Source organism: Gopherus evgoodei, chromosome 1, assembly GCF_007399415.2.
Source record: "Gopherus evgoodei ecotype Sinaloan lineage chromosome 1, rGopEvg1_v1.p, whole genome shotgun sequence".
Lineage (NCBI taxonomy): Eukaryota > Metazoa > Chordata > Testudines > Testudinidae > Gopherus > Gopherus evgoodei.
This window is the reverse complement of record NC_044322.1, coordinates 326499775-326524723: the sequence shown is the minus strand read 5'-3', so window position 1 is coordinate 326524723 and position 24949 is coordinate 326499775. Positions and strand designations below refer to the sequence as shown.

Here is a 24949-nt window from a genome sequence, read left to right as displayed (position 1 = left end):
GTCCCAAGGCCCACTGGGGATATCAGTTGGCAGCTCCTCCATGGAGCCATGAGCACGGGCGTGTACTTGGCGCGGTTTACCCCTGTCCCGGACACCTGACCCTTCTGCGGCTTGAGGGAGACCTTGGCGCATGTTTACTTAGAGTGCGCCAGGTTGCAACCCCTACACCGGCTCCTCACAGCCATCCTCTTACGTTTCTAGTTACACTTTTCCCCTCACCTCCTTTTGTATGCACTCCCTATCCGTGGCCCCACAAAGTCTCGGGACCTCCTGGTCAATCTCCTCCTCGCCTTGGCAAAAAAGGCCATCCACGCGACCAGGGAGGGGAGGTTGGCCGATGGAGACTCCAGTGACTGTGGGGCTTGCTTCCGCTCCATGGTCCGATTACGCATCCGGGCAGAGTTCCTCTGGGCGGCGTCCATTGGCTCCCTTGACGCCTTCGAGGAGCAGTGGGCGCTGTCCGGGGTTCTCTGCTCGGTGTCCCCGTTAGGTTCCCTCCTTCTGACCCTTTGACCTCACTCCTGTCCCTGTTCTTTTATTAGTTGTCCCCCACACTCAGTGGGTTCTGTGGCCCTGTGGTTCCTCCCCTTAGGCTGGGGGAGGATCCTTTAGCAGTGGGCGGGCTTCGCCCGCCCACTTCTCAGACACCCAATAGGTACAGTTGGTTTATTACCCAAAACTCCATCTTCTGTTTTGTTTGTGTTTACAACAAGCTCTTTCTGGACTTCTAGAAAGTTGTGGTGAGCTGAAGCAAGCTGTGGGGATCAATATGGGCCCATCAGTAACTTGGTATTCAGTAGAGAACTGTTGAGTCAAAGCCACTAATATCTTCCCAGTCTATTTTCACAAAGCTAATCCTGAATATTCAATGTTAATTTCCATCATTGGCATTGCCTGGTAAAACTGGAAGAAAAAATACTCAAACAAGTATGGAGGGGTTCTGTGCCCTTATTTTATTCTACTGATGCCACTGATAAACGTCTAGTAAGAAGAAGAAATGTGTAGGTTTTGTAATACAGTATGAAAATAAAATAAATGATAGCACAGTATCTCTATGTAGTAACTTTCATCCAAGACAGTTTAATCACAGATTTATATGCTAAATCATAGGTAGAGCTGGTTAAAAAAACCCAACTTTCATTGAATTTTTTCACAAAAATTGCATAACAAACTCAACATTTGGAGAATGTTGGCCAGCTGTAATAACTGGACTTAACACAACCTTCCTTTGGTTTTAATAAAATATAGATTTTAAATTTTCCAAATAATATTGTGGTTCTCACTGGTAACCACAATTCTAAATTTATTTCTCTATACTATGAAACTCTTATGCAAATATATGTTCCCACAGATAGTTTTTATAGTTAAGTTGTCATTAAGGTTCAAGCGCATATAAGTGGTTTAACTACATTTTACCTTTCAAAAGAATTAAAACATTCAAAACCTGGGAAATGAAGATGTGAAATTGCATTTCTCAAACAAGGCACTTAGATTTCCATATCTCTGAACTCATGCTAATATTAGCCTACCATTATTCCTTAATTGCCTGTAGGAGATGGAAAATGTGCACCACAGGATGCTGGTTTTATAATTTGTTTCACACATATATATCTCTACACCAAGGCACTGATCCTGCAAGCTATTTTATGTGGGTACATCTCCACATCCATGGGGTTCCATACGAGTGCAGAAACAGAACCACATGGGGAAGCATGCAGGATCAGGTCCTCAATGTGCTGCTTTGCTTTGTCATTACTAAGGCTATGATTTAATGACTGGTATTTTTAGTAGAAGTCATGGACAGGTCATGGGCATGAAACAAAAGGTCACGGCTTGTGACCTGTCCATTACGTAGACCATAAATACCCCTGATTGAATCCAGGGGCTAGGGGCACAGCACCAGCTGCCAGGGCGGGGGGAAGGCCCACGGTACCAGCTCCAGGCAGGGGGCCATGCTGGGGGTGGGGGAGCCCCATGGAGGCAACAGCAGCTCCGGTTGCCACTGCAGGGGAATTCCGGGGGTAGGATACCCAATTTGAGTTGGACGTATACCTGGAGGTTTCATCACATGACATAGTTTTTAATTAAAGACCCTTGCTCTCTACATCCCCCCTTCCCAGCTCCATTTTGCCCTCACTGAAACACAGGTCCCTCTTGAGTGGAGTATGGTGCACATTTATCAGTGTCAAATAAATTACACAGCTGTATAGGACAGGAAATGAAGAAAAAAATGTGCAAGTGGGTCAACTGAAGAAACAACTATGTCACCTATTTTAAATAAATATAGGACATCCCATGATAATGTGTCCATGCAACTCTAAATCCTTTTGTTTTGGTTTACTTCTACTGTCTCATTGCAAGAGCAGAGTAATAAATGGGTTTGAAAAGGATATTTCCAGGAGCATGATGAGTCAAGTTTGTTGTCCTCCCTGGCCAGATAAGCTTGCCGAGTGTGGTCCCTGCAACAACTCTGAAAAAGTCACAGTCTTAAAGCGCAATAAACTAGCAGTTGAGGCTCTTAAATCCCAAACAGGAGCTGCAGGCTCATTAGCATAAACTGTATAGATATATAAGGTATTTATCAAATGAAAAGAGAAAAGCTGAATATGCCGGTGGTCTGATTTTTCCAGTTTGGCAGTGGGATTAGTAATAAATCCAATTTTATTTTTAAAGTCATATTATAAGGAATACACCTACTTATTGATTTTTACTTTCTTCTTCTTGACTCATCCAACACTAGATGCATCAAAACAATGTATTTAGACTGGCCAATAATTCAACATTAGTTCTTTTCCCAGACACAAAAAAGGAACCTGTCCAATTGCATATGTGTGTTCTATTTACTCATGTTTTACTGGGAACAAAATCACTTTATGTTCTAAAGAAATTGGTCCAGTTTCAGCAATCCTGTTGTATTCCCTGATGGGAGAATGCAGAGCAGAGTGAGAGCAATCTCTTCAACAATCCAGCTGTGGGAGCGTGAGAGAGAGCTCACAAAGGAGTCTCATGTTCCATGCGAAAGTTCTGAAAAAAACATGAATTTGGCTATATTTGCTTGAAGAGTCTTGGTACTTCAGGAGCAGGGCCATTTCCTATCAGGAATGGGGTACTCTGTTCCTTAAGCAGAGCCATATGAAGGCCTTGCCCAGCACCTGCTCAGAGTAGTCTTCTCTTGAAGTGGGACGGCCACTGGTCTCTTTATTTTTGTAAGCAATGCAATTTGCTTGCTGGTTTTCACTGAGCTGAGTTTTAGAATTCACATTCATTTTCTCAGCTCCAAACCTTCCTAGTTGTCATACTTCTGAAACTCCAAAACTGGAGGTACTTCTGTGTGTGGTGATAAACAACAAGCTCTTTGACAGTTGTTTTGATGTATGTGTTCTCATGATGATGCATTCCCATATCCTAATGGAAAAAGTCAAATCAGATTTGACTTTCAGTGGGCTGGTTCCCTGGTGTCTTCCAAAGCAGCGAGTGCAGGATTAGAGTCACATTCCCTAGAAATCAAAACACAAACATGAACTTTACACAGTGTATCTCATTATTTATATCTACCTAGTGATCTTCCAACAACACAATTCTGTACATAGTGTAGTGGGACTTGAGGGTGGGCCAGAGAAGATTGTATTTCCCTGCTTCTGTATTTCTGTTCTTCCACTATCACTGTCAGATTCCCAGGTCAGGTTTAGACAGTGTGAAGATGTCTTTTCCTATTTCAGCTATGTAACAACATCAGTGGATTCCTATCCAATACTACATAGCAAAGGACTGTACTCGAAGAGAGAGAGAAAGCAAAAAAGCTTGATTGATACTGCGTTAGCCTTGATTCTGAGCTCACACCAGTTTTACACTGGTGTAACTTCACTGACCTCAGTGGAGTTATATATTTAGGCCTGATCCTGCACAACTTAACTTTAAGCATATGAGCCATCCAAGTGAAGACAATGAGACTGATCATGGCCTACGTCTTTGCAGAATTGCAGTCTTAGGGAGTAGTTACATCAATGCAGTTGCTCATGATTTAAATTGGCATGTGTATAGAATTATGTGGGACAGATTCTCTAGTCCACTAAGTTCATTTGTGCTGCTGGCTGCCTCCACCCACTGGGGTAAATGGAGTATGTCAGAGGCAAGCTAGAAACAGAAAGGGGTGTCCTGATGCCGAGCGCCTCTGCACCTGATGCCCTACAGACTTTATAACAGTGTTGGAAGATAGAGTCAGCATTCTACTGCTCTAAGTTCTGCTGGTCCATGCAGCTGGGGATCAGGGAGCTGCCTGTGGCTCTCTGAAGCCACCATTGCCAACTCTGTCTGAGCACATTACTGTAGAACTGGACCCTACACCTCTAACAACAATAAGGAATCATGGCTGCCAGGTAGACATACCCAATAATGTATTTAGGTTCAGTGACTTGTCATCATTTTACCTTAACAATAGTCCAGGAGCTGACTCATCTTCAAATATTGCACCTTTCTGAACAAGAAAGGGTGGTGCTGTTGATGCTGTTAATCTGCCTGGGGAATATCACCATAGGAGGGCAGTTTTAAAGCACAGTCTGGGCTCTTTCCTAAACACTCCTATGGACGCTTCCTGGAGAAGAGATGTTCTATGTCAGAGCATCTCCTGAGGATGCTGGTCACATACCTTCATCAGCCAGCATTACCCACTTCCAGGGCTGCATCAGCCACCTTTGGCCTCTTTCCCCTCATATAAGAGGAGTTGTGGATGTTTTGTATGCCTGTAATTCCCTCCTAGGTCTCCGTTCCACCAATGGATGCCAAGCCAGCCTCAGTCAGCAGAAACTGGAGAATGACTCAAGCCCCAGATGTGAAAGAAATGTATAGCATTTTGCTATTTTTTTTAATTAGCTCAATAAAACATTGAAACTAAGGCACAGCATATTATATTTAAAAAAACACAACTAGCCAGCAAGAGATATGAAATATGCCCAATAGCTTGTAGAATAAAGAGCTGTGTGTCCTTTTCTCACCCACCAGTCATCATGTTACCCCTAAATCACACAGAAATGAAATGTCACAAAAAGCACAATATTTGGGTCCTGTTTCCAGCAAGCTATTCAGAAAAGCACTGAAGTGTATGCTTCAAGTTAAGAATATGCTTATGTGGTTTCTTAAATTGGGACCTTGGTGAAGTTGATTATACAGCTGAATGCTGACTAAATACTAAATTAAGTTAATTGCTACACAAAGTGCTTTATGTTGATTCCAAACCCTGAAATATAACTTTGCTCTGCTTTTTTTTTTTTTTTTTTTTTACTTTGCAGCTTCCTCTACCAAGACAACATATGTCAGCTACAGCAATCATGCAAACTGAGCAGGGAAATGAAACACACCTGAAGTATATGAAACTTAAAAAAAACAATGAATTTACTACCACCAAAACCTCAGTCTTGGAAAGAGCTGTAGACTCCAATCGACTCAATAGTCAGTCTCTTAATGGACAAAGATGAACCGCGAGCCAAAAGCAGGAGCGGTGGGGAAGGGAAAAGCTCAGTTTTATACAATTCAGACCGAATGTCAAACTTCTGAACTGTTTACTCACAAAAGGAAGTAAATCACAAAAGGAAAACAAATGTTAGCTTGTGAAAAAAAAAATGCTGTTGAAATAAACCATGTCTGATGTTATACTTGTAAGTACTTTTTTGTGATTGTGAGAATTTCCATTCCTGTCCCACATTGTTCAACTTGTAAAAGAAGATACGTTTGTTTCTTGTTATGACTGACTGAATCGAAGCCGTGGGTTGTGCTAAAATAAATACAAGGATTGACGCATGCACATTTTTATACAAAATAATTTATTTCTAATAATAAAGGAATGTTTTGCAAATGTTCAGACTTGTTTCGTTGCAGTTTTAAGGAAGAAAAAAAATAATATTTTAAGTCTTGACAATATTGTCTGTCTGTTTAGAATGCAGTAAGAGGGGAAGAGTGTTTATAAATAAACAATAATGGTGTCAGAGGAATGCAGAGTAAAGTAGAAGCATTTTGATGGAGGTGTATGTGTGTGCGTGTGTGTGTGTGTGTGTGAACTCTTCGAGGTGGGTGAATTTGTTTTTAAAATTGTGACTATTTTAAAATTGCTGGTGGAAGTTTTTCCCAGCGTAAATACATTTTATACAATTTTGTGAAATGAAGGATTCCTGATGATGTGCTCACCATTTATGATTCAGCAACTGTTTTTTTCTTTTGAAAAAATTATCAGACAATTATAGCAAAGATGGTAAAACTAAAAACTCAGATTTCTTACAGTAATCAGAACCAGCAAACCGAAATAAAAGGTTAATCTTATTATCCTGTACAATGCTATTACGTTGCTGATACTCCCCCATCAGCTATGACAGTTTGCCTTAGATGGATGCCTTAGAAATAACAAAGAAAGGAATCAATGGAATATTTGGAAAGCAGTAAAGTGGACATATGAACTAACTTATCAAACCTTTCAAAATCAAAGGAAATGGGTATTCAAGTAGAATTCTGATGTCCTCTAATTTTCAGAATTAAATTATTCAGTAGTTAATGGTGCCATGCCACTAGAAATGGTTGTACCAAAGACAGAGAGAAAACAAGAGAGATTGGAACCAGTGTAGAGATCTATCATGTTAATAAGCCACTCTAGACAAGTTAAAAGCAGACTGCTAGAGGCTTTCAGCTCTGTCACCAATGTCTATGATGTGCTTTGAGACTTTTTCTACTCTATACAATATCTACCATTCGTCAAGTCAATGGGTCTTTGCAATCAGTCTGTTATTAAATGTTCTTTCTGCTGATTTAGCCTGGATGGCTCATTGTTCTTCTTTCTGATAGGCGCTATCTCTTTGTAACATATCTTCGCCAAGGAGGCTGCAGTGGACCCTGGATTAATTTATTTGAAACTGAATCTCCTGCATGTTACAGTGCCACACTTTAGTCTCCTGTGCAGCCAGCAAACTGCTTTCAGTCAGCTGTCCCCTCAGAGAATGTCCATGTTCCAAAGCCCTTTGACAAAGTACAGTTAGGAAGAATCTAGCCCAATATTCAGACACCTGAGTTACTGACGATGTATCATTCAATATAGTGTAATTGAAATGTTTATGACTGACCACTCACCAAACTACAAAATAATTATAAATGAAAAAATAAAGAACCAGGAATTAATTACTTTTTCTATTGACTATGCTTGAGAACCATTAAACATACTATGGTACCTACCCTGCAAACATGCATACACTTAATATTATGAACGACTAGTGCCACTTGCATGAATGGGTCGTACTCATGTGTTTAAAGTTCAGTAGAGCTGCTTGGAAACTTTTTGATGAAATGTTTAGTTGCAGAGAATGCCACTGTGCCAAAACCAAAATACATCAGTTTTGACCAAGGTTTCAATGGGACAGTTTCTTAAGTTTAGGAGGATGTGAGAGAGAAAGAGAGAGAGAGACCTGACCTTTTCTAGCTGTAAACAGGCATTTCAACACAATTCCAGTTTGCGAAAACCTTCAAAAGGTTTTGATTTCATTTCAGGGCAGAATGAAAACAAATGTTGAAAGTTGTCATGAAATGGAATTGTTGTCTTCTAGCCTGCTTGAAAGATCTGTATGAGTGTTTGCTGAGTGAAGCCCTTAATCACCAACCAGCCTCATCCTGAAGTTGTTCTCTGCACACGATGCTGATTGAAGCTAGTGAATCTTCAGGTAAAGTAAGAAATAGTCCATTAATCTGTTGTGAAGAAGAACACTAAGACCCAATAGGATTCGCAAATTGGGCACACCTTGCCTATTTTGCCTTTGGGACCTGCTGCAGTAGGCTTGCTCAGAGCATGCCTAAATCCACAGACAATGGCTGGGATGCGCATGGGGAGGCAGGAGGGGGAATGATGGCAGCCCCTTTATAACTTTTAGCGCAGTGGTTAGGGCACACACCTGCAATGCAGAAGACCCAAATTCAAACCGCTCCTCCACATCAGGGAGAAGGGGGGAACTGAACCAGCATCACCCACATCCTAGGTGAGTGTCCTATCCCCTGGGCTAAAAGTTATAAAAATGGGGCAGCATCAGCAGCATTCTTGCAAAAAATGGCTTAGGTGCTAGACTCCAGGAGTGGATTCATGGTTGCAAATCCCGAGTGGAGATAGGCACCTCCCTCCAGCCCTTTGAGGGGTGGGGTGTAGATCATAACCCTCTCCTTGCCATTTCCTATTGGCTACCTTAGGCACCTCTCTGCTCACCATGCTGGCTTTTGTAAATCCCATTCTTAGGTGCCCAGCTGTCATGATACAATGTGTAGGGAGCCTGAGCACCTCACTCAGCGTTGTGAAGTCCGCCAGCCATCAGTGCACCTATAAATAAGTCCCTTTGTGACTCTAGCCTGCAATGTCTAACTTACTCTACTGGTGTATTGGTTTCACTTCAACAGGCTATTTACACACATGCCTAACTTTGAGAATGTGAGTAGTCCTGTTGACTTCATGAACTTTTAAGTTATGCGTGTGTTTATGTACCTTGTTGAATGGGGGGCCACAGAAAAGAACTTCTCTGTTGGTTCATACTTGCACTGAGTCAGTTGAAAACGAAGGGTACCATACATTATTAAAATGTATTGGTCCAGATCCTGCTTACCTCGACATGCAGAATGCACAACAATGTTACTGGTGCCGCATAAAGTCCATACAAGAGCACCACAACTTTCTCAAAGATATGCCAGCATTACTAGTGACCTGACTCAAGACAGAAGAAAGGATTTGGGGTTTTTTTGGCAATGGCTATGCTGTAATAACTATTTTGTTCTTACCTTATTTGTTTCTTTCTCCCCAATTTAACCACTATAAAAATTCTCCTCTTGAAAAGAGTTTTAATAAAAAGAGAGTAATGTCATGACAGAGTTGGAGAAAAAATTGCTACAATTTTGGAGCATGAGAATAGACTGGAATGAGCTATGGAAAAATGACTTCTGCCATACTTTTACTTTACAGTACCAGGTCCCTTTTTATCAGGAGATTGGGGGAAGTTGGACAGCAATAAGAGAACCCCCCACCCAGTATCTGTGCTTATTGTGTCTTTGAATACTCAGGCAACTTCTTCATTTCTCCACAGATTCTCCCTCTCTCTCTCTCTCTCTCTCTCTCACTCGGAATTAACCATCACTTGTTTGGTTTATACAGCAAACACATTGCTTTTTTTGCAACCTTCTTCTCTCGGTCTAGCTCATTCTGCTCTTCGTTTTATGGTCTTGCTATTCATGAAGCTGTAGTTAAACCTGTCAGCATTCTCTCTATAAATTGTATTATTTAACACAGCCTTACAAAGATGCTGCAGGATGAAACTTGGCATGTGTAGGCTAAGAATGGGTGTGAAATACTTTGCATTTAAAAACATGATAGTCTTTTTTCTCCATTTAAGTTTCATTTAGGTTAAAAATGAAAAGCGTATACATTGAACGTGTCCCCCAAACACATGTAAGTGAAAGGCAGTAGCAATTTAACACCTGAATTTTGGCCAGGGATTATAGCATAATGTGTTCCAATTGCTCGTGGTACAGTTTGAAGAATTAAGTTTACACAATATGTAAGACACATACTAAGCTATAATCCTCCACTCACCTTCAGTGTATCTTTTTTTCTTTGTTTAAGGATCCATAAAAGCTTCCCCAATGATTTCAATAGGTTTTGGATCAGGCTCCAAGTGATTTAACCAATAATGTAGGTCACCGCTTTCTCGCCTAGTAACACCGTGTAAACCGATGTTAGCAGGGTTACTCTGAGAGCTACAGTAAATATTATGTACGCATTCTTAGGAGCTGATCGCACCATCACTCATGCACATGAGCAATTCAGGTGTATAAATTGTGTGTGTTTAGAAGATCTTTACTTACATGTGAATTAGTGTTTAATGAGTACTAAGCATTTTGTATTGGCTTGATTTCCAGAGGCGTAGCACCCTTTCAGATCCCATTCGCTAGGCTCTGCAGGTGCTTAGTCTTGAAAATCAGGCTGTTAGGGAATTGTTTTAGCTGACCCAATGTGAGGGAGCAGAGACAAAAGCTCAGTCCTCAAAGATACTTAGGCCTTGCTCCGCTGCAGCATTGCAATGCCTAACCCACAGCTGATGCCTAGTGGAATCCTCAACCCCAAGCTAAGTGCCCAGGTTCTCATACAATGTATCGGGTGCATTAGGCATCCAAGAATGAGATCCTCAGAAGCCAGCAAGCCGAACAGGAAGCTGCCTAACTAGCCAGGATTGAAATGCCGAGAAGTGCAAGGACAGGAGAGAGAAGAGGAGCAAGGAGCATGGGCATCTAAGTAGCTGACCAGCTGTGCTGGAACGAGGGGCTGGAAATAGGTACCTGCCTCCATTCAGGATCCTCATCCTTGAACCCTCTCCTGGAGTTAGGCACTCTGGTTAGGTACCCCTGCTTTAGCAGTCGAACCCCCCACCTCCCTCTCTCTCTCGCTTACACTCCATACTGGTCTCTTGCTCATCCTATATTTCACTGTGCCCTTGGCTATCTTTTGCATGGATGCTGTGTTGACCCCCCATCCCATCTGTGGGCTGCATCCAGCCCTCCTGTTGCAGGGTCTGATAGGTATCAGGTCTCATTCATGCTCACAGCATGTCTACAGGATTGGGCTCCACTGCTGAGATAGGTGTTCCCTAGTTTGAGACAGTAGTGGAGCAAATGCGGGGCAGAGTGATGTTTAGTATGTGTGGTGCCTTTTCACATGGGGCAGGAAAGCGAGCCCACCCTGCTCTGACACAGCACAACCACACAAAAGTATACAAGTCAATTGCCTCTACTGTGGGGCTGGACCTGGCTCCCTGCTTTGGGTGTTGTGCAATGGAGCATGGGGCCACATGACACTGAGATCCCATGCACCTTGTCACAGTGCTACTCGCTCACTTTTGGCCTGGTTGCTCCTTTGTCATGATGGAGGGGTGGCCATGCCAAACCTGAGTGGTGCTGCAAAGCTGTGCACCAGATTGCAATGCCCAGAGTGGGGAGCCAGGCTCTGCCTCATGGGACAGGAGCCACCATTGCCTGTTGACTGCAGGGCCATCTTGCTTTTCAAACTGATGCCCTCCATCCCAGTCTGGAGCCTCACATCTGCACCAGTCCGAGATGAGGGTTGCAGTACCGGGCAGACAGTGCTTCTGGTGCCACTTTGGCAAGGAGAGGAGGAATTCTTCCATTGAATACGGAGGCACCACTAATGACCCATCATCCCACGTTGTTACAAAACCTGACTGCCGCTGGTTTGAGACTTCTGCTTTAGGACCTCCAGGGCTTGACTTGAGGTTTTCAGCTGCTCGTTAGCTATGAGGCAGTGTCAGGGCTCACACAGCTTTGTGACTGCTGACTGGTGGAAACGTGGGCACCTAGGGGAATGTAGGCTCCTAAATAATTAGGTAGCAGCTGGGCATCAGTTCCAGAAATGTCAGTGGTGCCTAAGTGGTGGATTTAGGCACCTAAAGAGGTAGATAGGTGTCTAAATATCTTTGAGGAGGTGGGTCAGAGAGCCTGCCACATCAGTCAGAATATGGGTAGGGTGTGCCATGATGAACCCAGGCCCCACTCTTGCAAATGCCTCACTCCGAGCCCAGGCTGTGGGCTTAATGCCACAATATGGCCTTTATGACTGACACAGGCCTATATGTCAGTCTTCATTCCATTCCTAATTTTTAACCTCAGAAGCCACCACAGCTGTTATTAATTGGGCTCAGCACAGAGGCCAAAGGATGTATAAACCCAGATCCTGAGGTCACCTCTCACACCACAGCTCAGGCACATTAGCAAGGCAGTGTGTGAACTGTGGCTGCCCGTGCTTTACTTGGGCTTTTGTTAAACAAAGCGTTTCAGTCTTGAGTGATTTCAATCCAGTCAATTTCCAGAGTACTAAAAATTTAACCGCCTCATCTGAATTCTTAATGCGTAAAAGATAAATTGCTACATAAGCACAGTAACTTTCAGCCAAATATATATATATATATATATATATATATATATATATATAAAAAGGTTCTTTATCACACAGATTTAGGGCTCAATTCTTATCACAGAAGAAAAAGGGAGAGACCATAGCTTAAAAACTCAATTACTACGCATGCATGTGTGCACACAGAAACTAATTCATCAGGACACATGACTTATACTATTATACATTGAAAATCAGATACCGGTCCTTAATGTGTTTTTGTGACTGCAGAATAGATACAATGGACTCTAATGGTGCTATGTATCAGGCCAATGAACCAGAAATTAAGCAGGATTTATAAGAGAGGGATGTTAAACATTCTGTAGAAACTATAATGGACCACTGTGTCAAAAATCCACTTTTCAATAAATGCCTAAATACCAATTTACACAGTAGGGTTTTTAACAAATAGCACCAATTCTCTCCCAATGAATAGATAATTTTTATCACTAACCAAGAGAAGAAATGATAGAAGACATTTCTAACATCTCACATTTGTAAATATGTTGTGTTAAAATACAATTACCCTGTTTATGTATCTCATTTTTGCAAGCAGAATATGAAACTGGCTGACATAGTATGATGTATGAAGAGAAAATATCTCTTTTAAAGTGTTCCATTATTATGCTCCAATTTTAAAATTCACCTGTATGATGCAGCTTATTGCCATATCATGTCAGCCACTAAGTTAGAAAGATGGTCTAATATGGTAACACATTTGCAAATAGGCTGCTCACTGTACGGTGCACTTAAGACAAACAAATATGACTCTGCAAACTAGTGTCTGTAAAAAATTGCAGTGGGCAAAGCCTGAGCATGGAATGGAATAGCACAGTCGCAGCTGGCTTGATTTTGATTTCTCTTATACACGTTTTACACTGATTTCTCTTACACAAGTGCTTAAAGTCATTCATTTTAATGGAGTTATTATATTGGTTTAAAGGATATCAGAATCAGGTCCAAAAATTCAGCCATAGTGGACATGATCACAACTCTTGGGGGGTATGTCTATGCTGCAATTAAAGAGCCGCAGCTGGCTTGTGCAAGCTAACTCTGGCTCGTAGGGCTCAGGCTAAAGGGCTGTTTAATTGCAGTGTAGATGCTTGGGCTCAGGCTGGAGCCTGGGATCTAGGACTCTGTGAAGTGGGAGGGTCCCAGAGCTGGGGCTGCAGCCCGAGCCTGAACATACACAACAATTAAACAGTCCCTTAGCCTGAGCACAGGCCAGCCACGTGTATCTAACTGGAGTATAGACACACCTTTGCTGGCTTTAGCCACACCAGCTCCAATGACAGTTTCAGCTTAATGCTAATTTATTTATTTTCACTGAGAAAGCAAAGGTTACATGGGGAGGTGCTCTTGGGCAGTAGGAGGGGTGCAGGAGAGGATTGCTTCCCGGTTTCCACTACAATTAGATCTTTCTTCCTCTTTTATATTCAGGGGAGCTACAGAAGGGAGCCAAACTCATGTAATCGGCAGAAGTCTAATGCATGACTTCACTATGTACTTTCATGATCACTCAGAATAGACAGTGAAATGCACTGTGCACTAGCTGCGGTTGTGACTAATGGCATCTGGTAAATACTGCATATATAAAAAGAAAAGTCTTCATTTGTGAACTGTTTTCTGTAGTTTTGGCCCATTTCACCTATTTCCTTGGCCCAACTGTCTGAGTCATGTCATGGAATTTGGAAAGTATATTATTGGTAGAATTAAATTGCTACGCTTATGCCATGCAAGCAAAGGCTTGTGTTCGATGTGAAAAACACATTCACTGGTCAATATTACTGCTTAATAATGTAAAGGAAGCAAAAAGCTGTATCTAATCGGACACAATTGTGTTCTAGATACAATGGTAAGAAGAATTCTGAGAGTTAGGTTGTGCTGCACTGGCTTCAGAAATAGTCTGATGAAATCTGCAGAAGGGTCACCTGCAAAGTTTCCATGTAAAATTCCTGACACATTCCATGAAGGTTGATACCTGCCCCGTCATACTGCAATACTGAAAGGAATAGTTTTCTTGTTTGGCATTATAGTGTGACAGCAGGTAGTAAGCTCCAGGAACTTTTGTTTTCAATAGTGAGGCAGCAGGAAGAGAAAGGCAAGCAACATTTTCCCCAAAGCTAAATCAAACAACGCTGAGTAGCACAGTAGGATCCACAACATCCTGGAAGGCAAGTCAGCCTTTTGTGTATGTTACGCAAATGACAAATACCACTGAGGAAGTAGAACATGGCATATTCAGAGGTGCATGAAGAGAAAAGGAAAAGGACTGGTGACAGCATTGTGGTAATCAAAGTTCAAAAGACAAGAGAACAAAATATTGGGAACTACCAGCTTTAAAAGCATCCTGTTAACCTTAAAAGATCCATAACAACTTCCATCAAGGGCACACAAACCTTCTTGGAGCATGAGTTTTCATCCATATACACTACCTAGAACTTATCTTAATTTAAAGGGGAAGCAGGAGAGGACCATTGACTGGAGATCATTAATGCTAATAGTTGATGGGGTAGCAGGATGAACATGCACTCTGATTAGGACAACAAGGAAAAGTTACTGGGAGTGTCCAACCAGCATGCACAGGACCCACAGTGTTGTACAGCCCCTAATCACATATTGTAACCCCTTACCCTCAACACTTAACCTATAGATCAAATATTGCAACATGATGATAAGGATGCCACCCTTTCTTTTCCAAGCACCGCCTCTGAAATTCGTTCCCCTATCCTGTCTGTCATCCTCCCACCCATGTGTCAGCTGCCAGCTACAATTGTAGTGTTAGAATGGCCTACGTTGCTGCAGTGCTACATTTATTCTGCTTGGAAAGTGTTTCAGGCTCTTTGTGTCTGTTTTCCCATGCTGTTGCTGCATCACAAAAACAGTAACAGAACGCTCTTGTGTTACACACAGAAGACCACCTCCTGGAGATGTGCTGCAAGCTGCAGCTACAGCTTCCAGACACAGACACAGTACTCGGGAAACGGTGAAAGGAGTGCTGTTGTCTGGATCTTCAAGAAGAAGGTGCCTGCGGGGTTCTCAAAGACAAAAAAGAAAAGGGACAGGGACTTTAACTGGGGCTTTAACTCTGCCCATTAGTAACAGCATAAAATTGATGGCAGAGAAAACATTAGGAAATGTGCACCTGGGATGTAAGGGCCCTCTCATCAGCTGTTTTAAATTAGGGTAGCTCCATTGACTCAGTGGAACTATGCCAATTTATACAAGCTGAGGATATAGCCTGCAGAGAGTTTTGGAAAGACAATGGAGGAAATCTGAGCCCTATTGAAATCAATGTCAAATCTTCCATGACTTTAAAGGGGCCAAGATTTCTCCCATGTTTAGCAGCATTACACAATCGTAGGAAAGGGACAAGGGGAAGAACAATGATATTCTAAACTCTGGCCCCCATAACAATAGTTCCTGTGTACCAAATGCCATGCCTTTGAGTAAGGAAAAGAAAAAAGTATATTTTGTCTCCCAGAGCAATAGACACATGAAAGTGTTTGTGATGCACAGAAAGTATCAAATATCACAACATGCTAATAATATTTTCACACAACGTACTGTCAGTGAACTGAATGGGGAGAGAGCTGCTGGATTTGAAAACAAAAGCCAAACCTTGCCATCAAACCTCTGAGCTAAGTTCATGGAAATTTGTGTCCAAAAATGGTCCTAATTCTACAGCTCTGCCCTGTCTGGAGATGATGAAAAAATAGAATTTATGTCCAGTGAAAAATTCTGAGATTTCTGAATTTAGTTTAGTCTCATATTGTGACAAACAGTCAAAATCTTGGCATTATTTGCAAAATGAACTATTACAAAAAGTGTCCTTTTGACCTTATTGAAACATTTCATTTTGATAAAGACAAGGATATAATATAATATAATATAATATAATATAATATAATTAATATAAGTTTTGATAGTATCAAAAATATTTTGACCTTATTGAAATGAAAAAATTCTATAATTTCCCATAAAAATGAAATCAATACATTCCTGCAAAATGTTTAGTTGAATCAGCACTTTCTAACAAAAAATGATTCTGTTGGATATTTTTAAATCAGTTATCTCCATGTCTGTAACTAATAGTGAGGCACCGGAATATAACAGCCTATCTTTTTGCTCTTTGTTTGTATGATACCTAGCATAAGACTGCCGTAATCCATGACTGGGTCTCCTTAGGTACTACTATAATACAAATAATATATATTTTTAAAAATGTGATTTGAATATAATGTTTTCCAAAGATTGGGCAACTTCAAAATTAAACCTCCCTTTTTGCTCTCAACTTTCAATGCCACATAATATTATCCGTTACTGTGTTGTCTTTTTGAAAAACAAGTACTCCACTTGGTGGTGGTGGTTTTTTTAAGTAAATATGACCAACTATACAAAAAAAGTAACTATATATGGAATGTAGGAGGGATGTGTCTGGTAAAGAAGGAGATCCACCATCAAGTTTATATGGGGGGACATAAGCAACAAAGGGAAGGCTGTATATATATATATATACACCTCTACCCCGATATAACGCCACCTGATATAACACGAATTCAGCTATAATGCAGTAAAGCAGAGCTCTGGGGGCGCAGGGGTGTGCACTCCGGTGGATCAAACAAGTTTGATATAACACTGTTTCACCTATAACAGGGTAAGATTTTTTGGTTCCCGAGGGCAGCGTTATATGGGGTAGAGGTGTAGTTATAGAGAGAAAGAGAGAGATAAATTAGCAAAATTATGCCACCAATGTCAACTTAATAATCCAAACAGAGGTTGTACCTGGGACATATTCTTTATTCTGTTGTTCAACAACAATCAAAACTCCATCAGGTGAAATTCCTGGGCTATTAGCACACCTTGAGATTAAAAACAAATTTTTAAAAAACATAAACTATGAAGATATTAATATATATAAGTAGTGTCTATTTTAACCTATTTTAAACAAGAGTGAAAACTCTTTAATGCCATGAGCAGATACACTTTTTAAGTCATTAGAAGTACAGTAGTCAGCCATCAATATATAGTAAGCATTTACCTACAAGTAGTCACAAAGAAAGAAATTCTGCGGAGGAGCTATTTTTCAGTGGTGACCATTGTAATATGTAATTTTAATGGTGAATCTAAAGTGGTTTTGTTGAATACGGGCTCAAGGGCATCCAACCAAGGGTTTAAGTGACCTGAGTACTGAAGGTTACAGCAGAACCTAAAGTATTCCCCGACTAGAAGACTTCGGGCTTGGTATTCACCTTTGGCAGATTACTAAGGTATCAGTGTGTAATAACAATTGAACAAGGGACCTCCTGGTATCAGTAGTGTAGGCTACTACTTAACAACTAACATTTATATAGTATTTTATCCAGAAAAATAGATTAGTAAACCACCCTCCACTAGAACTCAAGGGAGTAAGTAGCAGTTCTGGGCCTAAGTGCATTCATCTCCCTGAATGGGTAGAACATACTCCATTTTAAAAAGGAGCCAGACACCTCAGATATGGGAACAGGGCAGATTTACCCTGAGAGCTCCTGACCAAAGCTCCCACAGAAGCTGCCACTGGCAACTACAGCTGAGCTCAGCCATGCTAAAAGTTCAGTTACTCTTTTTCTCCCCTTTGCTAGCTTAAGTTGGACTTTGAGGCTGCAGAGGGTGGTAGATAGTAGGAAGTGACCCAGGGAAGCAGTCTTGAGGCATGCTTTGGTGCCTGACATTAGCCTCTCATACAGCCAGAGCCTCATGGAGTGGGAGTGTCCAGGATCCCCTACCAAACACCCTTCCATTTAAGGACATAAACCTCATTTCCTCCCCTCTCATGAATAGCAAGAGACACTGAAAGCTTCATGGCAAGGACAAGCCACCTCCAGGGGCCAGAAGACAGACTGAATGTCCATCCCTCTTTCAAGGATGCTGAGCCCGCTACTTCATTGGACACTACTACCCTGAAAAGGGGGATTGACCTAAACTGGTGACCTGGCTGGAGAGCCAAGTCTTCATCCACCTAAAGGTAGGCTATCCCAGTACTGGAGGAGTTGCTTATGGGAGGCTCCAGAGACTGAGAGGGAAATTGAGAGTCTAATGATCTAAGCTCTCTATGATGCCACTGGTAAGCATGCCCTCCCAACACACTAATGTTTTAGAATCTATCTCATCTCTACTGGTTTGACATTGCTGCCTGTCATAATAAAATCTGAACACCCTCCAGATAAAATAGATTTGCAATTATGAAGTCTGTGGAGGACTTCCTGGTGTCTCCGTCTCTACTTTTTTTGTTCAGGCTTTAAAAAGTCTGCTTTAGGTAGGTTTCTATTTTTGTTTGTTTGTTGCATGTCCTATTTAGGAGCTATATCACCATCTACAGAAATATAGTCATTTCTGAGGTGAAAATTTGAAGCTGTTTAACAGCCTTAAGTGTTACACAACAGTTCAGGAGGGGAAGCTAATTCTTAGAGCTGGCCAGAAAGTACACTATTTATTTTCCATGTAAAACATATTTTGTTACTCTTTAGCATGCTGGGGCTTTTTGTATTCTAATATACTGGTGGCAATATAACAATTGCTCACCTACTTAATCACGACATCACTTTTTTAGCACCTATGTGTTTCTTCTCAACATCTCCCATCCAAATATAGACCTATTCTGATACCAGTGGAAAGACAGCAGTGTAGACAAGAAGACATTTTTGGAAATGCTAGCCAAATAGGACCAGGAAGTGCAGTAGGCCCTGGAAACTCTTTAAAAAAAAATCACACTAAACTCCTGGACACAGAAGTGAGAAATTGCCTGATTGTTGAGAGAGATTGCAGCTAACATGAAAGGCAAACATTGTTATCAAACAGCAAACTTAAGAGTAGCATCCACAAACAGCTGATTTAATAACTCTCTGTGACAGAGATTCAGTGCCTTCCAGTTTTCTCAGCGAGTCTTAACAACTGCTGAGTTAACCCTTGAACCCTAGCCCAGATGATATATATTTAGTTTTAAAGGAAACATACCATCATCAAAAGAGGAGAGAGCGACTGAGAGATAAAATAAGTTTTGGAGCTGAATAAAAATGCTTGCTTACAATGAGCTACACTGCATTTGCAAGCTCTGGGTATCTCAACAGTGATATATATGTATTGCCACAAAGCCCAACTATCATTAACAACCAGTTGATATTGCTTAAGGGGAACACACAAATTTTTAAAAGCAAAGAAACTTCCAGTTAAGGTATCATTCTGTGACATGCTTTAAGCACATCATATTCATCACTTTTATTGTCAGACTTGTCCCATCTCTAAATGAGTCCCATATGCCTCCAATGTGTACAGCAATAAAATATATATATCATACACTACAATGTAAAACCTTATTCCCAGCCTTAACAGCATCAGTACGCATCTCTTAGATATCCATACACCAGGGAACAGTATGATGTATTTTCCAGTAGGTAAGTACAAGGTTAGAATTCAGATTCATATTGTGTACACCTTTTCTGTATATGTATATAATACATAAAATCATTATTGTATGTATAAATTATACCCATACAAATACAGAAATGTATGTGTATTTCTCCCACACTCCTGTTTACTCCTCACTAATGAAAATCAAGTGATGGACTTTTCTCATGCTGGCCCAATGTTGATTTCTTCATTTCTACAGTTGATGCTGTTATCTGACAATACAAAATAAGTTGCTATCGCTTTGCTATGCAAAGGTTATCAATCCTTGTGAGACTTTTCATCTGTCACTATCATCTCCACAGTGACACTGAATATGGAATGACAGAATGATTAGTTTTAGCTGGAATTTGGGGTATTTTTCTCTGAATGACAGCTATGAAATGCACAATTTGCAAGGTAAAACAACAAAAATGTGATTATTTCAAATGCCAGCCTGATAGTAGTTTATAAGTTATTGCCTAAAGCATTGAATGTGTTTTGGACAGCTGCCTTGAAAGTGTGTTCTGAAGATAGTTTAGAAAGATGGTATTTCAGAACCTATTTCTTCTCTTAGGAAAATGAACTGTGATTCCTTGAAACAAGCAGAATGTAAAAGCAGAAAGGAGAAAAAAATCAGCTTCGGCAATGACAGCACAAATATTATGGAGAAAACAAAGAAACCATTTGTTTACTCAGCAAGTAAGATTAATTTGATTCATTTACTGCTTATGTTTATTGTTTTGCTAAGAAAATATAAATGAGATGATGCAAATAACACAGTTAAAAACAACAAAAAACAATGCTTTCTGAATGATCTGCATGCAAAATGTATACCATGCACTGCTTCTCATTCTAAAATGCTGTTATGGGCTTACTTCTGATTTATGGCTTGTATTTGAATTTCATTTAAAAGTCATGCTAAAATCTCCCCTAATAATAAGTCTAATTAAAACATAACATTCAAGAATAGAAAGGGGAATATATATATATACAGCAATATCTCATTATAAATTAAGCTCGTTTCCCCACTTAAGCAAAGTGATGCTGTCCTAGATAGAAATGTGTAAGTATTTTGTCACTGAATCCTCTTGAGTGCCTGCGGGTACTCCTCTTAATAGCAAGGTGCCTACCAAAGCTCCTGATCTATTGTCCAATGTTTTCCTCAAAGGCTAGCAAAGTGGTGTGACAACATCATTCTTGGAACTAGTTCCATCTGGGTATATTGCTCTCAGATATGGTGTTAAGATCTGGTTATTGCCTTTGCTGGTAAATGTGGCTATACCAACTCACACCCTCTGTGGATTCACAGGGGTGTTGAGGAAGGAATCTGCAACACATGCACAACAGTGAGATGTATAACATAGATATTAAACTATTTGTCTTACACATTGTTTGGTGGCCAATTGTTGTTTGTTTGTTTGTTTGTTAGAATAATTGTGAATTTCTGCTCTGCCAAAGTCTTTTCAGCACCTGAACTTACTAACCTAACTTTATACCAATCAAGATTCCTCTGAGGTTACAGATTCAGAAGGCTGAAGCCAGGTCACTTTCAACCTTCTAAAGTTTCTTTACCCAAGTCTGTTTTCCATGGGGTTGTCTATTGCCTCCTGACCTGAGCTCATGTGACCAGGTAAATAATCATATACCGTATATCTTTGAAAGAATTAAGATGCTTTCTAAATTATTGCCAATGAAACTAAAATTATGATGCAAGTAGGAATAAGGAAAGAAACTCAAAGTTTATTTTAAGATGGGCTTTGGAGTAAGCCTGAAGCCTAGTATTTACCTTGAGGCCTAGTGGTAGTAAAAGTTACCATAAGGGCACATTAGGATGAATATAAGTTAGTATTAGTAAGTAACTTGGAGTCAGAAGAATTAACAATATATATTTTGTAATAAGCTGTGTAGATTGTATGGATTTATTTAGCCAGACTTTCTTAACTTCATTGCATAAAGAACATTCTATCTACACAAGTACTTATGACAGTTGTTGGAACCCCCACAAATGGATAGCAGGAATGGCAAATGTGGACAGGAGGCCAAGACTTAATCAACTGGGTCTCAGAAATAGGTGTGAACTTGAGTGCCAAGTAATGCACATTAGAAAATATAATCCCAACTATACATACAAAGTGAGGGGTCTAAATTAGCTGATACTACTCAAGAAAGAGATCTTGGAGTCACTGTGGGTAGTACTCTGAAAACATCCACTCAATGTACAGCAGGTATCAAAAAAGCTAACAATGTTAGAAACCATTAAGAAATGGGCAAATAATAAGATAGTAAATATCATAATGCTACTATATAATCCATGGTACACCCATACCTTGAATATTGCATGGAGTTCTGGTCACCCCATCTCAAAAAAGGTGTATTAGATGTATTAAATGGAAATGGTACAGAGAAGGACAACAAAAATGATACAGGGTATGGAACAGTTTTCATATGAGGAAAGATTAAAAAGACTGGGACTGTTCATCCTGGAAAATATAATAGAGGTCTATGAAATCATGAACGGTGTGGCGCAGGGGAATAAGGAAGTGTTATTTACCTCTTTCATATAAAAAGGAACCAGCAGTCACCCAATGAAATTAAAAGTCAGCAGGTTTAAAACAGACAAAATGACGTATTTCTTCACACAATGCACAGTCAACTTGTGGAACTCATTGCCAGGGCTCATTGCCATGTAATGAAGGCTGAAACTATAACTGGATGTAAAAAAAAGAATTAGATAAACTCATGGAGGATAAGTGCCTCAATGGCTATTCACCAATATGGTCAGTAATGCAAACCCATGCTCTGAGTGGTCCTAAGCATCTGACTGCCAGATGCTGGGACTGGATGACAAGGGTGGATCACTTGATAATTGCCCTGCTCTGTTCATTCCCTTGGAAGCATCTGGCATTTGTTAATGTTGGAAGACAGGATACTGGGCTAGGTGGACCATTGGTTTGACCCATTATGTCCATTCTTATGTTCTCATGTTGGTGTAAGGAATAGATGCATAGAAAGTGAATCAAACCAACTATCAGCAGGAGTTCAGCATAACAGGTCTATGCTTAATGTCACCTTAATGGGAGAACCCGCAGTTCCATGAAAGTTGTGAGTATATGTCGTGCAGATTCTGTTGTTATTTTTATCTTGTTTATCTAGTCATGAGAATTTGCTTAAATAGCAAAAATTAATAAAACATAAATCTTCTATATGTGTCTGACCAATCCTCTTAATTTAGCCCCAAGAAGTCACCAAAAAATGAACATCTTATTAGTGACAAGTGAATTTTGAACCCCAAAGTAATTTTTAAAGCTACAATGGTGAAGGTTGACTTTAAAATAAGTAATATGCCTGACGCACGTGCATAGGGAAACCACAGTTCAGACATCCACTGCACGTGCAACTTTTACATCACCTTTTGTGTAATGAAAGTCAGAGCTTCCCTATTTAGAAAGACCTGCTTAATATGCTATTGCTGTTTTTGCTTAGATGTGCTATGTGAATAACTATGTGCTGACATATATAAAGAGATCAAAGAACTCCTGTAGTCAGCCACATACTCACTGAACAATTAGATGAGTCTAAAAAGGCACAATTCTTGCACTACAAGAAAGCTAAAAGTCTCTTATATTAAGATAAAGCAAAATATCCAGCATTCTCTTAAAGTAAATAATTAGCATTTACCACAAAGAATTGCCTGTATGTAGCAGTTGCTGTTTTGTGTTTGATGATTTCTGTATTTTGCAAAAAATATTGCTGAACCTCATAAATAATCTAGAAAAATCACAAGTTTATTTATGAAAGTTCTAGCCATAACATTAACTTTTTCACTGCATGATAGACAAGTGATGTACCTGATCAAAATGAAGGATCTAATGTTGAGCCCTTCCAGCTTGTGAGTTAAAGAGCAAGAACTACTGTAGACATAAGGAGGATTAAAGTCGGTGATACTAGCTGTGTTGGTCAAAACAGATTCCTTCCCAGAGTGTTATAAAGGTGTCCTGGAAACATGGAACAAGAAATTAGATCATATGGTGCTGCAAAGTCCTCCAGCAGCCTCGGAGGTTGGGCAGTTTCATCTGGCCCAGAAGAAGAAAGAAAAGCTTTAATGATTGCTTGTGGACACGCAGCCTCCTTATGAGCTGAAGGATGGAGACTCTGTGCCTGAATGGCTGGACAAAAGGGTGCTACATAAGACTATTGGTTCCTGCATACCAAAGGAGAGGATTTCTAAACCCATGCTCCTGCTTGGGGGCTGCTGTTCTGTGCTGGGAGAAAAACTCCCACCTCCACCTTGTTACCATAAGTGTAGGACTGGATTTTGTGGCCTTGCTGTGGGCATCATGTTGCCTTTTTGGGGCTGGGAAGGAATTATTCTGTCTCTGCCAGATAAGCCTGGGCTTCGTAGGGTTTATTCACCTCCTGCTTAGCATCCCAGGGATCCAGTGGGTTGGATTAGAAGAAGGTATCTCCTAAAGTAATTGGTTAATAGAGATGAGACTCCTAATGTCTCATACTTCAAGTGGTCAATCTCCTCTTCCTCATGCCCTTGACCTTTGCATGAGGGCAGAGTAGTCAGGTCCTAGGAACAGTGCTGGGGTCAAGTGGAACAGAGGGGATGGGGCAGGGTGGGGGCTGATGGCAGCTCCTACACCAGCAGGTGTGGATAACCAAGGAAGGATGGCTGCACTGGATGAGTTACTGATGGACAGTTCCAAGATATGTTATCTAATAAAGCTGCAGCCCAGTGAAATCACATTTCTGGTGTCTTATCTGTCTTCCTACAGAACAATGTAAAATGAACCTTGCATAGCAGGGGCTGTCATAAACAGATAGTAAAGGGTTAATGTCTCTTTTACCTGTAAAGGGTTAACAAACAGGGAACCAAAAACAGCTGACCAGAGGACCAATCAGGAAACAAGATACTTTCAAATCTAGGTGGAGGGAAGCCTTTGTTTGTGTTTTTTGGGTTTTGCTTTGCTCTCTCTGGGTCCTGGAAGGGACTAGATGTGCAACCAGGTTTCTTGCCAATCTCCCTGCTACAGTCTCTTATATATTCAGAATAGTGAGTATTTAGTAGAGATTGTTTTCTGTATTTGCAAATGTGTAGTTTGCTAGAAGTATTTTAAATTGTATTTCTGCTGGAGGAGGCTTTTTCTCCAGTTTCTATAACCTGACAGACCCTGTAACTTTTACCATCTAAATTACAGAGATAACTTTTACTTTTTTCTTTCTTTTTTATTAAAAGTTTTGTTTTTAAGACCTGTCTGATTTTTCCCCTTGTTGAGGCTCAAGGGAATTGAGTCTGTACTTAACAGGGAAGGGGAAGGGAGGGGAGAAGGGGGAATCCCTTTGTTTAGATTCACGAAGCTTGAATCTGTCTCTCTCTCCAGGAGCCCAGGGAGGGAATGACTTGAGGGGAAGAGCAGGGGAGGGAAATGGTTTATTCCCCTGTGTTGTAAGACTCAAGGAATTTGGGTCTTGGGGTCCCCAGCGAAGGTTTTTGGGGGGACCAGAGTGCCCCAGAACACTATATATTTTTGGGTGGTGGCAGTGTATCATATC

At 40.7% G+C, this 24949-nt stretch overlaps 1 protein-coding gene across 3 annotated transcripts in view; it reads left to right on the top strand.

The window, feature by feature from the left end:
• The window catches only part of GRM8 (glutamate metabotropic receptor 8), a 534221-nt gene extending 528444 nt beyond the window's left edge, over window positions 1-5777 (top strand). For 2 of the 3 annotated variants that reach the window (XM_030549177.1, XM_030549178.1), the window contains exon 11: window positions 5286-5350. Coding sequence is in view for 1 of the 3 variants with exons in the window: in XM_030549179.1 (XP_030405039.1) it covers window positions 5286-5335 (50 nt within the window). In the remaining 2 variants the exon portion in view is untranslated. Of the gene's footprint in view, window positions 1-5285 lie in introns of all 3 variants that reach the window. The other variant, XM_030549179.1, reaches the window with a different exon arrangement.
• The last annotated feature ends 19172 nt before the right edge of the window (window positions 5778-24949 follow it).